The sequence below is a fragment of the Maylandia zebra genome, linkage group LG14, assembly GCF_041146795.1.
Source record: "Maylandia zebra isolate NMK-2024a linkage group LG14, Mzebra_GT3a, whole genome shotgun sequence".
NCBI lineage: Eukaryota > Metazoa > Chordata > Actinopteri > Cichliformes > Cichlidae > Maylandia > Maylandia zebra.
The window spans coordinates 28,771,225-28,786,390 of NC_135180.1; the positions used below are offsets into that span (position 1 = coordinate 28,771,225).

Here is a 15,166-nt window from a genome sequence, read left to right on the forward strand (position 1 = left end):
CTGCTTTCTCGCCCGGTTTAGCTGTTGCATGCGGCAAGTACTTTTTTTTTATTTTTATTTTTTTAAATCTCACATACGAAGCATTCCCTCTGACAAAGTTAAGAAAGGGTATGTTGAATTCTGACAGCGGCAGGCTGTTGCTTAACTAGAAATTTTAATCAATTCCATTTATGTACTTGCAATTACAGCTGGTCTATGAAATAGTTGTAGAAAAGCTCAAACAGTAGAAACAACATCCAAGAGCAGCAAGCATCAGTTAGGATTGCAATTTGATGTCTAACCAGCTGAAATAAGTTATTGATTCAAATTGTTAAAATGATTACCTAAAAGTTCAGAAAAACAGTTGCTGAATAAAATATTGTAAAGTGAGGACAGGACCAGAAATGATGACCAGAAATGATGACCACTTCTTCCTCTGTATTCTTATGGACTTTGTGGGATTCCTAATGCTGCATGACAGAAGACAGAGTAGCATCCAGCTCTTTGAGAAGTTTGAAAGATGAATTTCCTGTAAGACAAGGCCAATGCAGTGCATCTCATTTTATTGCCTGTCATTGCAGTAACAGAGTAGAATTGTAATATTGTGGATTGATTTGTGAGGCAGACCCTTTTAAAGTTAAAGCTCTTTTGGCTTTTGAATTATTCTTTTAACTTAAGACTGCATTCTCTTCATTTTAGATTTTCTTTTTTCATATAAGAACATTTAAACATTTTGGAGATCTGTTCATTTGCTTTCTGACTCAAGTATAGATGAGAAGATCAATACTGCTCTAATATTTGCATGGCCAACATGGAGCTGTTATTATACTGGAGCACAAAGATTAGAAAACGAGTGGGAAAAATCTGACTATGGTGGATCTCAGAGTCTTCTCATCTTATTCTCATTAAAAAGGCAAATACACCGGTCACCCACACCATTAAAATCACTCATATAGACTGCTGGGTTCAAGTTGATCTGGATTTTGACAAGAGCCATCCACTCCTCGCCTGTACCTGTACATTGTTGCAAACCAAGCGTACCCCCTTTGGCAGTGGTCCTCAACAACAGTGGCCTCCCCAGAATTCAAGGAATGGCATGAGCAGGACAACAGAGACCGAAGCATTGACTTGATATCCAAAGTCCCCGGATCCCACTTTGATAAAGTGTGGAACAATTCTTGAACATGCAGCTTAGGAGGACTTGGGAGCCTGTGGTGTCAGGCACCAAAGTCCACACCTAACACATCCTTTTTTTAACTTTAACTAGCAAAACAAGGGCGACCTGCACACGATTATATAAATGATTAAACCGTTGTGGCTGTATTTCCCAAAATGCAGAGCTGTTCCTTTTAGGGAAACTTTGACAGGCAATAACTTGACAGTATATTCAATGTGCCACATCTCATCAGTTATCAGTGGTATCCTTTCAGCATGGGCACTTTCCAACTCTCAGTTACTCAGCAACAAGATGTTCTCTGAGCACCAGGGGAAACTGAACAATATTAAAATCCAGAAATAGCTTTGTCACAGTCTTTTTGACAGTTTGCAGAAACTTCCATTACCTAACCCTTTGCCCAGGCCCAGAAACCCCGTCTTCTTTTTCTGCTTCTTCAATTTAAACGTCTCGTTTGCACGACTCTTTTAACCCCCTGCTGTTTTAAGGGTTTTATCCGCATGTAATGTTTTGACCTTGCTGATCTCGCATAATTCAGATTAGCTGGTTCTAACTGATGGCTGATCCTTACTTTTCTCCTACACAGATGCCACATTTACAGTGAGTTGTTAATCTCCTGTAGGATAATGAGGCAGCTGAGGATGTATCATATGTCTAATAAGATCCGATGCCAATGCAGACATGCTTCCCAAGAGTCTTTTCCATAATATTGAATCAGCTTTTTCAGTCTTTGCGGTTTAGCTCAGAAGCAAGTTGAGTTTTATAAATTGCAGAAAGGATGAAGAAATATAGGTGAGCATCTTCAAATGTACTTTTTGTCAGACCTCAGCATCCCAATAAGACTCAGTAGTTGTGTGTGACTAATTTAAATGCCATTCTTGCTAAGTTGGCATGTTGTTTTTTTTAGAAAAAGTGAATAAAATTGAGGAGAGTCTAGCTGAAGCAGATCTCCATGGCCTGTAGTTAGCTCATTATTTTGGTAATAACCAGAGAGTCACTTGGAATCATTTGCAGATGCACCCACCAGCTCCGGCAGGAGATTGCACACAAATAAGCATACTTGTACTTGGAACATTTAATGTGTTTCTGTTTCAATTATCACGCTAAATATCCAAAATCATCTGCAGCCAGGTTCACTGAGTTTACCTCGCCTGTGTTATTTGACACCATTGCAACAACACGCTCCCCACATAATTGCACATTATATCTTCTTTGGACAAATGGATATGTTGATATTCCCACTTGGTGTGTGTTTGTGTGTGTGTTTCTGTGCACATGTCACATGATTCTGTAGAATACATTTGTGAGCTATTACTCAAGGTCACCAGTGGGCAAGCTAATCTGGAGAGCAAATAATGGTGCTGCAGTGCTCCCCATAAATTGATTCATGCTGTTGCATTATCAGTTGCATTACACTAACAATAAGAAACTGTTTATTTTGGAGCTGGTTTATTCCTACTGAAAGTCCGTCACTAAGGTAACAGTATGGCACAGATTGTCTTGCCTGCTTTTTGTCAGTTAGTGTGTTTTTGTTTTTTGTTTTTTGGGGGGGGGGTTTGTACTTGATTACATGATTATCCATCCATCCATTCTCTTCCACTTATTCTCATCAGGGTCGCAGGAGGGTAGAGCTTATCCCAGCTACCATAGGGTGAGAGGCACAGTACACCCTAGACAGGTCACCAGTCTATCACAGAGAAAAAGACAACTATTCACACGGACATTCACACCTATGGGCAATTTAGATTCACCACTTAAACTAACCCCACTAATTCCATGTCTTTGGACTGTGGGAGGAAGGCTGAGTACCCGGAGATAACCCACGCAAACATAGGGAGAACATGCAAACTCCACACAGAAAGGACCCGGGCAGATGGTGAAGGACTCGGGACCTTCCTGCTGTGAGGCAATAGTACTAACCACCACGCCAAATTATTTCTACTGAAATTTTTTTGGGGCATTATACAGTAAATGCATGTTGTCTGTAAAGTTGCTGTGATCAGTACTTTTATATGTAATAAAAGCAGCAACCACAAGCACTAAAAAATAGGCTGTTTGAAATTTCAAAAAATGTTGGTACAAAAGCTAGGCAGTCTAATTAATGCCCATGCTTTTTGACAACTGGAGGGTAGGTGAATTTTTATACAGCCTTAATACAATTGTATTGCATTTAATACAAAGGCTCATATATTTGCAAGTTATAATTAAAGGTGTGCTTACTTTGTGTGCCAGGTGCGTGCCCTTTTAACTTTCAGCTTTGAGCATTTGTTATACAAAGGTCAGGTCAAGATACCAGGAATTTAGCATTTAGCAGAATTTAACAACACCGAAAGAATTTGTTAGGGATGAAACGGGTATCATCCCTAACAAACATAGTGTAAATTGGTGTTTTAGTTTTTCTATTAAGTATGTTTAATGTAAAATAAGTACCCATCTGTTTTACATAATGCCAAGTGACGAAGGAAGCTTGCTAACCAGGCTAGCTAGCGCAGACAGCGCTGATAATGCCCCTGCTCTGCATGGTTATCTCTGGCTTCAAAAAGCAGCAGCGATAGCAGGTAAAATATCACTGTTTTGACTCGCTCTCATCTTTCTCTTTAGAGACGTTTCTGTCTTTTAACAGGAAGTTTGCGTGTATGCGGAAACCTTTCTGTATGGAGCTAGCAGGGGGATGGCTGGGGAAAATATTGATTCATTTAGGAGGTGCAGACTTACATATTTCCCTCACAGTTGGTAGAGAGCAAAGAATTAACTTAACCCTTTTCCTTTTGGAGCATTTGTCAGGTGGACACAATCTTGGAGAACTTGTGTTTTCAGACTGCAAAGATTATTTTTTTCCCTTTTTAATTCAAAGCTTGCTTTCTATGTTTTAGTGTCAGCCCGCGTTTTTATTGTAATGCTGTAGACCTGTATTGAATTGTATGGTGCTGTTTTGTTTGTTCACATCAGCTGCAAATAAAGCAAACACCCAGAGAACTCGACCTTGCTGCTGACAAACACACGATTTCTGTATAATGCACAACAGCAACAGGCCAGAAGAAACACTGATGGCAGCCCATATGGAGGTGTTGGCTGTAACTGGGGAGAAAATGAGAAGAAGGATTCATGAAGGGAGAGCAACGCTGTCAGGTAGTAAATGTCACGAGAGGTGCTTACTATCCAAGAACGAGGGTTTCTCATTTAGTAGTCTAGGATGCATGCTAGAAGTAGGCTTGTAGAGACCAAGAGAGGCTCGCTTGTGTATTTCTTCACTCATCACATCCTATTTTGGAATCCGTTACATCTTTGTTCTGTAAAAACAAAAACACCACATGCATTCCTGCTCATGTAGTTGCTCTGAGGAATGTGTTCCTCAGAAAAGGCTCTCACAAATCATCAGACACTTTTAGTGGTTGAAAGTAGACCCCCTGCTGAGGCTGTGCTGTGGCTTAGCTCTGTTTCTGTGTTGGAGGCTAATCGCTGTTTTTATTAGTCTTTTTTTTACCCAATCTGTTCGCATGAAGCCTCAATCCCACGGCCACGTTGAATGAAAGGGTTTATCAGCTTAAGCCTGTTGTAAGGAGCACGAGAGGTCTCATCTTTTCACTGAGGAACGAGAGCAACCCTCGGACACAAGTGTCCGGGCAATTAAGAGACGCGGGGGCCTCAAAGAGAGATTACTGGCACACAGAGTTGTGGCCGGCTTCTTTCTTGTCCTGTGCATTGTTCGCTCAGTGCTGAGACATGTTATGATTGGTGCTATGTTCTCAAAGGGCCTTGGAGGGAGGGAGATGACTGAATGCAGTCATGGGGCTCTTATCTGGGGAAGATTCAATGGCTGCAGCATCAAATTATGGCTTTTTAAATAGTCACTGGCTAAACTGTTTCCCTAATGTGACGTGATGGCTGCAAATTCAGAGGCGGTGAGGGGTTTGGGGTTTTTGTTTTTTTTTTTGTTTTTTCATGGTCTGGACGTTGAGCTGTGAACATGTTCAAACGTCCATTGTGGCCTGTTTTGACTTTGTTTATCATGTAAACACAATACTTTGCTTTGTGAAGAAGCTTGCTCGCTATCTAATCGCCCTTTATGGTGTTATGGGTGGATGCTTGGCCTGGTCTTGGCACATCAAGGTTTTGATTATGAGCTAGTACAGATGTTGTTCCAACATTAGCTGTTAAGTGCTATTCAGCACTAAAGTATCTATGTGAGAGGGACCATGAGAGGCAGGTGAAAGCTCTGGGGAGGGGGGGAGTAGAAGGTCAAAGGACAGTGGGGCTTCTTTTTGTTGTTGTTGTTGTTAAGCTCTTACAACAGAAATCCCCATCCTAATATAGCCCATCATAGTGTTTGTGGCAGGGGTATTGGACCTTCACAATAGGGCTGCACGATTTTGCATAAAATGAAAATCACGATTTTTTTTGGCTTAGAATTGAGATCACGATTCTCTTTTCCAGTATAAATATTTATTGCACTTATTAACTGCACATCAACTTTGTAACAGTTGAGACTGAACATAAAAACAATAAATAAACATAAAAACAACAAATGTCTCACGTTTTGTTGTTGCCGCAAAATGTTGTACTGCTTGAAATTCCGTCTCCACCGTTGCTCGACACTGCGTGTATAGAGCAGGTAGTGCAACAATAGAAAAATAGTTGCAGGACGGCACTGTGTAGCGTTTGTCTAGGGTGTTGATCATTTTCCTAAATCCCTTGTTTTGCACAGTGTTGATGGGAGCCATATCTTTGGTCAGGTGATACGTGATAGTCGTAATTTCTTTGTGCCTGCGGGAGTTCGACGGTTATGGGGAGGCGCTGTATAAGGTTCCCGTTATTGATGTTTGGGTGGTTGACGACCTTCTGTCACTTTCTCGTCATCCCTGACGTGCTCTCCGTTGTTTTTTTCCCTGCTAATTTTAGCAGCCAGCTTCTGTATCACGCGGTATAAGGCTCCGCCCTTGTCATTTGTTGAGCAGGAAGAGTGAGCGCTTGTTTTCATGCAGATTACGTCCCGGATCAAAATGCGGTACAATTGTCGTCGTCTTTTTTTTTTCTTTTTTTTTTTTTTAAATCGTTGTCATTTGGAAATGAGATCGCACATAAGTATGAATCAAGATCGCGATTTTTCTAACGATTAATCGTGCAGCCCTACTTCACAATGTCACTGATTTATCATCCAAACCTTGGCGTCGGCTGAAAATCTCCTGGTTGACTGCCATTGGTTTATTGCCAATCCAACTCCTTTCACTGATAGGAGTGTTAATGGGTGGCTTCTTATCAGCTGTGTGGTCCTTTGTATCTAGATCAACTTCTATAAATTTGTTTGACTGAGTTAATGCTCCTATGAAAAATTATTTTTCTTTCTCTTGAACATAAGGGGGGATATACATCATAGAGAGAAGGGGGAAAAGCTGAGACTTTGGCTACGTTCACACTGCAGGTCTTAATGCTCAATTCCGATTTTTTTGATCAAATACGATTTTTTTTTGTCTGCTCGTTCACACTACAAATAAAATGCGACAGCAAACGTCCTCCAGTGTGAACGCTCAAAGCGGCCCGCACGCGCAAAAGAAGATGTAACACTGTCTAAACTGGTCTCTGTTTAGACCCAGAGCAAACAGTATTGTTTGACTGATGCCCCCTAATATAAAGACTTCAGATTTTATGTTTCCCAGTTTTTGCTTTAAGTTATTTTGTTATTTACATTAGAGATGGCACGATACCACTTTTTTATGTCCGATACCGATATCATAAATTTGGATATCTGCCGATACCGATATGAATCCGATATAGTGTGTTTTAATCAACAAAACTGTTTTTTAAATATCTTGCTGCATTTTGTATAAGTTCATACTCAAGTTTAAAACAACAACTACACTAAAGCTATTCTGTTATACCTGTATGCAAAAAAAAAATATTTCATAGTTCAGCAATACTGATCAATCTAATAAACTTAAACCTACACCATCCTCCCTATTCTGGTATTTTAAAGAGTACTTAGCATAAATATTAAGCAACCTAACTAATAGGGTTCCAACTCCCAGCAACAACAAAAATAAATAAATAAAAAATAGGGAACCACCCCTCACGCTCCACCTCATGATGCTTAATCGACGTAATCAACCTTAATTTGATGCAGTGTGAAAAAAAATACACAGAAATCAATTATTTTTCAAGAAATATTAAATAGATTCAACATCTTTCTTCAACAAAATTGCAGACTGCACAGATGGTACCTTCCCAAAGGAAAAAGTACTATAGCTTACTAGGGTATATTAGACTTAACAGTTACTATATACAATAATGGACTTCTATACATTTTACATCAGATTAAAACTTTGGGTGTAAGATTCAGATAAATATTAAATAATTAAAAGCTCGACATTTTAAATGAGAATAAGAAAGAAAAGTATGTCTTTGTGCCCTCTTTTCCCTGTTAATGCCCTATCGGCCCCCCTGGCTAAACTTTGCTAGATCCGCCCCTGCACAGTTACCAGCCGTCAGCTACGTAGAAAAAGATCCTGGTGTAGAAAGTAATAATAAATAAATTCTAACAACAGCTGATCAAGCTTAAACGTGCTGCTGTTGTTCAGCCGCTGGTTTCCTCTTTCTGGTGCAAAGTGGGCCAAAAGCAAACAAGAGGGACTCGCGACAGAAAAGCCGATCAGCTGATCATTAAGCAGTTTCATGATTGAAGTAGCAGCCGGAGAGCGAGAGGCAGTCGCTCGTTAAGCTTAACGCAGGAATGCTTTCCAAACATTCAGAGATGGACTTACACACTTGCTTTACTTCTCTCGGGGATAACTTTGTCGGAGATGAAATGTGGGGTTGCTAGCGAAGCTCCAAATGCTATCCAGACCACTGACAGGTCCCGCATGCCACAGCCGCTCTATCACGTGATGCATACTGCTCCGACGTGCTAACGTTCTGAGGTGAGTTACAGCGTGTTGCAAGTTTTGTGAGGTGCTTTCGTGATATTTAATGGATCGGATTACATTTTTTATTTTTCTCCGATATCCGATCCAGTAATTTAGGTCAGTATCGGACCGATACCGATACGTAATATCGGATCGGTCCATCTCTAATTTACATAATAATGTAACTAACCTAACAATTATCCTTATTGCTGTTTTAGAGAGGAGCGGTGCTTCAAAGGATAGTTGCAGATTTCTGTCAGAATCTGCAGATTATACAGTACAAATAAAATATTCACGTTGTCTTCCCAACAGTTTCACTAACATCTACACTGGATGGCCAGGAAGCGTTCACGATGTCTTCGTGGGCGCTTCTCCGGCGCTGATAATTAGCGTCTGTCTTGTGTCAGTGACGTAAAAGACGGATTTAATGCGACATGACCCTTCAAACAGCAGTCGCTTTCTAAAACAATGGATATGTATCGGATTCAGTACCACATACGAAAGTGACCCAGATCGGATTTGAAAATATCGGATTTGTGCCGTTCACACTGTCATACCATGATCAGATATGGGTCGCATAGGGTAAAAAAAAAAAAAATCGGATTTGATGCGCTTTCGCCTGCAGTGTGAACGTAGCCTTTTCCTACTGATGTGTCCCTATAGACTATGTCAGAAGTCATCTCTACAAGGTGAAAGCTTTAGTAAAAGTAAGCTGTAAAAATCACCACTTTTTGTATTCAAAGTGTTGCTGTAACATTGCTGTGAAGAACTGTGTATTGCTGAGGTGCACTGATCAGCATGTGTTATCATTTAGGGCTTAGTCACACAAACCAGTTAGCAACCATCTGACAACTGCTGGACTCGAGGGAAAAATCTGTATCCCCCAACCTGTTGGCGACTGGTTCCTGGCTGTCGTCAGTGAAATCAGTCACACAGAGGGTGCTGAACCTCTTTGGTTTGCTTTAGTTGCAAGCAGATTAAGGGAATACACACTTTCCCTAGTAACTGGAGGCTACCAGAGGGTCACAGGCTATTCTCAAGAGTAGCATGAATGGGGCTTTGGCAGTTGATTTCACAGCCTGTTTGCTCTCATTCTGTACCTGTTAAAATTTTAATGTAGTATGGTACTTCAAATGGGGTTAAAAGTTATAGTAGTAGTTACAAAAAGGATGTACAGTATTGAACTTTTATAGATTAGCAGCAAAAATCTAACCTGTTTCATATAGCTCCTGTGTTATAGTCAGGGATTTGATATTATATAGACCTGTTTAGCTTATTTCTATTTCTGGCTTTAACACAAATCATCACAAAACTGTTGTAAATCTTGTTGAAGGTTCTTGATTTCACTCTTCACAGTTTGGCTCAAATTCAGCATTTCATGTCTGAATTTCTTCCAACAATCTGATGTGAAATGAAAAATACTGTCGTGATTTTATTTTTTCAAACTTCACTTTAATTTACACCCACACACATCCCTCCACGTGATTTTAAACAGTAAAGCCTTGAAATCGAATTCCAGTGCTCTTACTTTGGTGTGGCATCAGGAGTGACAGTGCCTCTGTAATTTCATTACTTCACATCTTTGGGTGTTAGTTGAAATGGCCAATAGTCAAGATGTAAAGCAAATACTGGCACACAAGACCAACATTGTTGTTAAAATTGGGAACTATTCCCCTGAAGACATTAAAAAGTAATGCGCTGTAATCTCCCTCAAGCAGCTACACTGAGTGCAAACAAAATAGTAGTTCATGTTTTGACATGTATGTATTTTTGGGGGGCATTTATCCTTGACATTAAAAGGACTGGAGGCCTCCATTTTTATTTATTTTCTTACATAGTTACTTGTTTAAAGGACATGAACTCTGAGAAAGAAGACAAACTTAAAGCGTGCATCTTTCTGCTTGTGCGACTTGTAGCCTGTGAGGTGTTAAATCGAGTCAGGAGACCATGCGAGTGCAGGGAGTGGGTAAACACAGACGAAATACTTAACCCTCCCTGCGCTCCTCTGCTCACCACTATGTCACTCGCCACCTGCTCATTTGACAGCACTGCTGCTTTTGGAAGCAGCAGGTGTGCTTTTAAGTCCAAAGGTAGCAGGTTCCGCTCCGACAACCTCGGCTTCTGTTGTGGTCGCTTTTTGTAAAGGCGGAGTATAGAATGCTGAGATCATTACATATCTTTAGTTTAGCCGCATCAATGGTGCACTGTTTGTTCTCCACAGAAACTTAGAAAGCCGATGAAGTGAAGCTGAAATAAGTCAGATGATGGTTTTGTGTCAGGAATGCCAGGGTTTCTGCCAAAGCCTATACCTATTCATCTTCTCTCTATCTATCATATAATTATGGTGCACAGCTAGAGCCAAAGGTATGTACTTTGACTAAAAGAGGGAGAATAAAACTAAAGAATTATTGTTGCAAATGAAAATGACTGCTCTTTCTTTCTTTCTTTCTTTCTTTCTTTCTTTCTTTCTTTCTTTCTTTCTTTCTTTCTTTCTTTCTTTCTGATGGAAATGTAGTCAGGCTCAAAGAGAGGAGGGGGGTGAAAAGGCACAGTTCTGTTCTGGGATTCTTTTTTGGAGTGCAAAGAGTAGCTCTTTGTAGCTGAAACCCCCACATGTGGAATCATTTCTCTCGTGTCCACAGACTTCGCTGTGTGGCCGAACCCCCTGAGAAACAAAGGCTTCTTCATCACTTCATCACTTTTCCTCGACACTCTGTTGCTCCAGGTGTTCACCCTCTAAGCTGTTGAGATGAACTGTAGATAGGAGGCTTGTCCAAAAATACATTTTTTTTAAAAACTGGAGGGAGGAGAAATGCTGGCCAAAGCGTGCTGCAAGCCTGTCAAAATTCTCACAGGTACTTAATAAAGCTCTGCTTTTCCTCATCTGGACTTCTTTAAGCTTGAGAGGCTGACTGAGTGCGAGGAATCCACTCTGCTTTGTTGTGGTGAGGGGAAAAGAAATCTGGGCAGGGTCCTGCCAGTTGGGTGGAGATGGGTTCATAATGTATGCTGTAATTGCCCTGCATAATTATTGGCATCAGGGGATAATCACACAGGGCAACACAGGCAGCGTTATCTACATCAATTGTGCTTGGTATGGTGACATTAGGGGTTTTTTTTTTTTTGGTTTTTTTTTCTGTTGTCTTCTTTTTTCCTGCAAAGCGGAGTCTCTCTTGTAAAACAGTTTGTGGTCTCAGTAGGACTTCCTGGTAAAATAAAGGTAATAAATAAAATCAGAGCTGAAGCTTTAGACAGTTTGCTGTCCAGAAGAAGGTATGATGTTTCAGGAATGACGGTGGTTCTGTTTTTTCAAGAAGGGAGGTGTATATTTTCATGATTTCTAGACCTCCTCTCACATGTTCTCCCTTTGTCCATTCTCAGAAACTGAAAGCACAGCCAAGTTAAATATCTGGCGTGGACTCAAAGCTCTGAATATTTCCGCACAAAGCCAAACGATTTATAGAAGTTCATGGATGGAGATAACAGATCGCATGTTGTATATGTGGCTATTTAGTTGCCAGTGTTAATGGGTGGGTGTACCAAGCGCTGCCGTGGAATATAAGGTAATAATACACTGGGGTTTCTCAAGTTTGACCATTGTTGAACGGAATCGTCTGGCTTTTATATTATGAATCTGAGGTTGTGTGTTCTAATGAAAACTCGTTGAAAGAAAGGAGTTGTAATACAGAAGGACTGCGCTAAATATTAAGAATTTTTTTTTTTTTTTTAAATTGGAAAAACACAAGTATCTCTTTAAAAGAAAAAAACCCACCAGTTCTTGCAGGTGTCGTACTGTCTGGTCTGATTTTCATCCTGGCTCAGCTGAGTAGCTTTCAGATCTTTCCTTCTCATGTCCTCCTGTGCAGGACAGCCGTCTCCTGTAGTTGCACTTCTTTCTCCTCTTGTTTTATGCCTTCTGTTTTCTTTTGAGTTATTTTGGCCTTAAAAGCAAAACCTTCTGTCCTAGACTCATCATTTAATCATACCCACTTCTCTTTCTGGATGATTTGAGCTCGGCTGCTTGGACTCAAAATATTTCCGTAAAATTCAAAGACAACCCTGCAACCTTACTGCCGTGCTGAGAGTGGGCGCTGAAAAGAAGGCAGGAAATGATTCTTTTGCAATGGCTCGCACCATCTTTTATTATTATGAAACATAATGGCTGCAATTTGTGGGGGAAAAAACAACAACAAGCCCTTAGATGACCACACTTCTGATGTTTATTTTGAGATCACCCTGCTGATTACAATTGCGACTTCTCATTTCTTTTATGCCATACAGCAACACACTGCTAACACGACTGCTGCTCATTATGCAAACACCCAGATAGCACGTCTTTATCTGAATGGTGGGAATCTGTTCCAGTCACAGTCTGTTTATATAAACGCCAGAAGGAAATATGCTGGTGGTTTTGGGGTTTAGCGGTGCAGTCGACGGTTAGCACAGTTTGTGTATTTGGCACCAAGTTAACACATCGAAAGAAAAGAAACTAGAGCGAAGCTTCAACCACGATCCGAGGCCTGCTTTTGTGTTTGCCAGTGGTGAAGTGTGAGCAGCTGTAGGAGGATGCCAACATGAGGACTGAAATAATTACTGCAGTATGCTAGCGCAGTCAACGCTATACAACTGCAGCTGTTTCCTTTTGCTGTTGAAAGAATTTGAAAGGATCTAATACAGCTCCAAGGTTTCTTTTTTTGGGGGGGGGGGGGTTAGTCAGTGAGTGGAGTCATGACTACCTAGCAGGGATCTGCTGGACTGTGGTGCCATTTTGAAAAGTAAATGCATTTAAAGTTTAACGGCCAGAGACTTAAATGTGGAAAGGACCACTCTGGCGATTTATTACCAAGTTGAAGGGCTTGGACATAAACTTGTGGCCTCACACTAGGATGCTATGTGTTTTTTACAGACTCCACCCCCACAGCAGGGTCTTCTTCCCACTAACACAAAAGAGACCAGGACGTTTCTTTTCATTTATGTCTAAAAGGCATTCGCCTCCTTCTGATTTTACTGTTTGTTTTTACACATTTTGACGTTTCAAGTTGGGGGTGAAAGACTCCCTGGTGTCTCTGTTCTCATGAGCAACACACAAAAGAAGCAGTGAGAGCTGAATGTGCTCTTTAAAGCAGTTCTGGCTGTGCTACACAGGCTGTGATGCGGTGGGTGGATGGTGCCACATTAACCAAAGGCACTGATATGCACAGTCTGAAAAGACTCTAGAAAGCATGTGGCTGTGTTTAACCCTGTGAGGTCTAAGACATGATGACTCTAACCATCTAACCAAAAATAATCCTATACAAAGGTGTGACAGGACCAAAATAGGGCTGGGCTATATCATACCGTTCACGGTAATACCGGTGTAATTTTGGGCAACGATAGGAAAATGAAATATCGCGATAGAATATGGGTAAAACGCGCATGCGCAGTGCCTATGTTTACATACGCACATGGCGGCGACGCAGAATGAAGAGAGCGAAAGTGGATCGTTAAATGAAACGGATGAACCAGAATTGGTTTGTAAAAAAGCTGCAACTTCAGTGGTGTGGAACTGGTTTAGCTTTCGTCCGTCAGATACACAACAAAGCACTATTTTTGGTAGCGCATGCTAGCGGGCCGTCGTTATTACCGTGTTTTTTAGAAAATACGGCACACTTAAAATCAATCCATTGATTTTTCTGAAAATCGACAGTGCCCCTCATAATCCCGTGTGCCTTATGAATTCTGGTTGTGTTTACTGACCTCGAAACGATTTTATGTCGTACATGGCGCTCGAAAATCTGTCAAATGTTTTAGTACGACTTTGCTAAGCTACGAAGCCGCACCGCTTGATGGATTGTTGGAGCATTACGGCTGTCGTAGGCAGGCACCTCGCGGAGTGATACGTACTGTGCTTCAACATAATATTACCGTATTGTGTGTGTATAACTTCTTATTATGCATAGCTATGCTGAGGATATGTCGGCCAGTTTCCACTGGAAATGCCTTTTGGTTAAACTGTCAGCAAGGAATTTGCACTGTCACATGCTTATATAACTTTAATGCACATAAAAAAAACAGCTGCTTGTTTAAGTGAAAATACATTGATGGGTTTTTTTGGACTAATAAAGTTGTGGAGTTGTAAAGCATTTTGTCTAGTGTCAATTATATCGTCAGTTATATCATTATTGCAAATTTTCAAATGTATATCGTGATAAATCTTTTTGGTCATATCGCCCTGCTCTAGGCCAAAATACATAACGATATGTAAGACAATGCAGTCTGTAAATGTAATTGTTGAAGGCAATGAAGACTTAAAAACACTTTAAATGTGGTTATTTTGACCCTTTTTATTTAGATCTTCTGGGCAAATGTTAAATGTGAAAATGTGAAATGTCTAAAATATAAAATGCATGATGGCTACTGTAGTAGCTATTCTAAAATTTTACAGTGGAGTAAATTTGTACTGTTCTTTTGTGCTTCCCATTCATAAATTCTCTCCAGAGTCTTTCACGTGGTTCTTGTGTAGGTGGCAGAAGAGGTCTGTGGTGTGCGAGTCTGTCATGGGAACTGGTGTGCAGCATAATTTGCAGAGTATGTGGTTTTTTGTTTTTGTTTTTTTGTTTTTTTGGGTTCGTGTCACACTTTTGTAATCAAATCACACCCACGCTACAGAGGTCATCCCTACCCTTTGTTTCCGCTTGACCAGAGCTGCTTAGTTCTGCCTCACCTTATCTCGCCATGCTGGGATTCACCTTTCTGTCTGCGTCCAAGTGGTGCCATGTAAGAAAACCTCATCCACATGATGAAAACAATATTGCTGTGAACAATTGTGCAACGTTTTTGGGGAAAAAAAAGATTAAAAAAAAAAAAGATGGTAGAACATAATATTTTTATTTCACCATCAAATACATGTTAATATATTGTATAAAGTTATGTAACCCAAGGTGAGGGTTTGGAGTTGAGGGTTGGCTGGCACATGTTTTTAACTCTTCATAATTGCTTGCTTGAGGAGCTGATGATCCTTGTTGTTACTATAGTGGCTATAATGTAGCTAATAAACCATTTTTTGTTGTTTGAAGAGCTCACCTGGACATGACGTTTTAGATGGGAAAGCTAAACCCAAAATATTCCCAAACAGGAG

At 40.5% G+C, this 15,166-nt stretch overlaps 1 protein-coding gene across 3 annotated transcripts in view; it reads left to right on the forward strand.

Moving 5' to 3' along the window:
• Window positions 1-15,166, forward strand: part of nxn (nucleoredoxin) — a 73,028-nt gene that overhangs the window by 8,338 nt on the left and 49,524 nt on the right. The window contains exon 1 of one of the 3 annotated variants that reach the window (XM_076873299.1): window positions 3,694-3,711. The exons of 1 other annotated variant lie outside the window; for it this stretch is intronic. Coding sequence is in view for 1 of the 2 variants with exons in the window: in XM_076873298.1 (XP_076729413.1) it covers window positions 4,259-4,282 (24 nt within the window). In the remaining variant the exon portion in view is untranslated. Of the gene's footprint in view, window positions 1-3,693; window positions 3,712-4,195; window positions 4,283-15,166 lie in introns of those variants that run through there. One more of the 3 variants, XM_076873298.1, reaches the window with a different exon arrangement.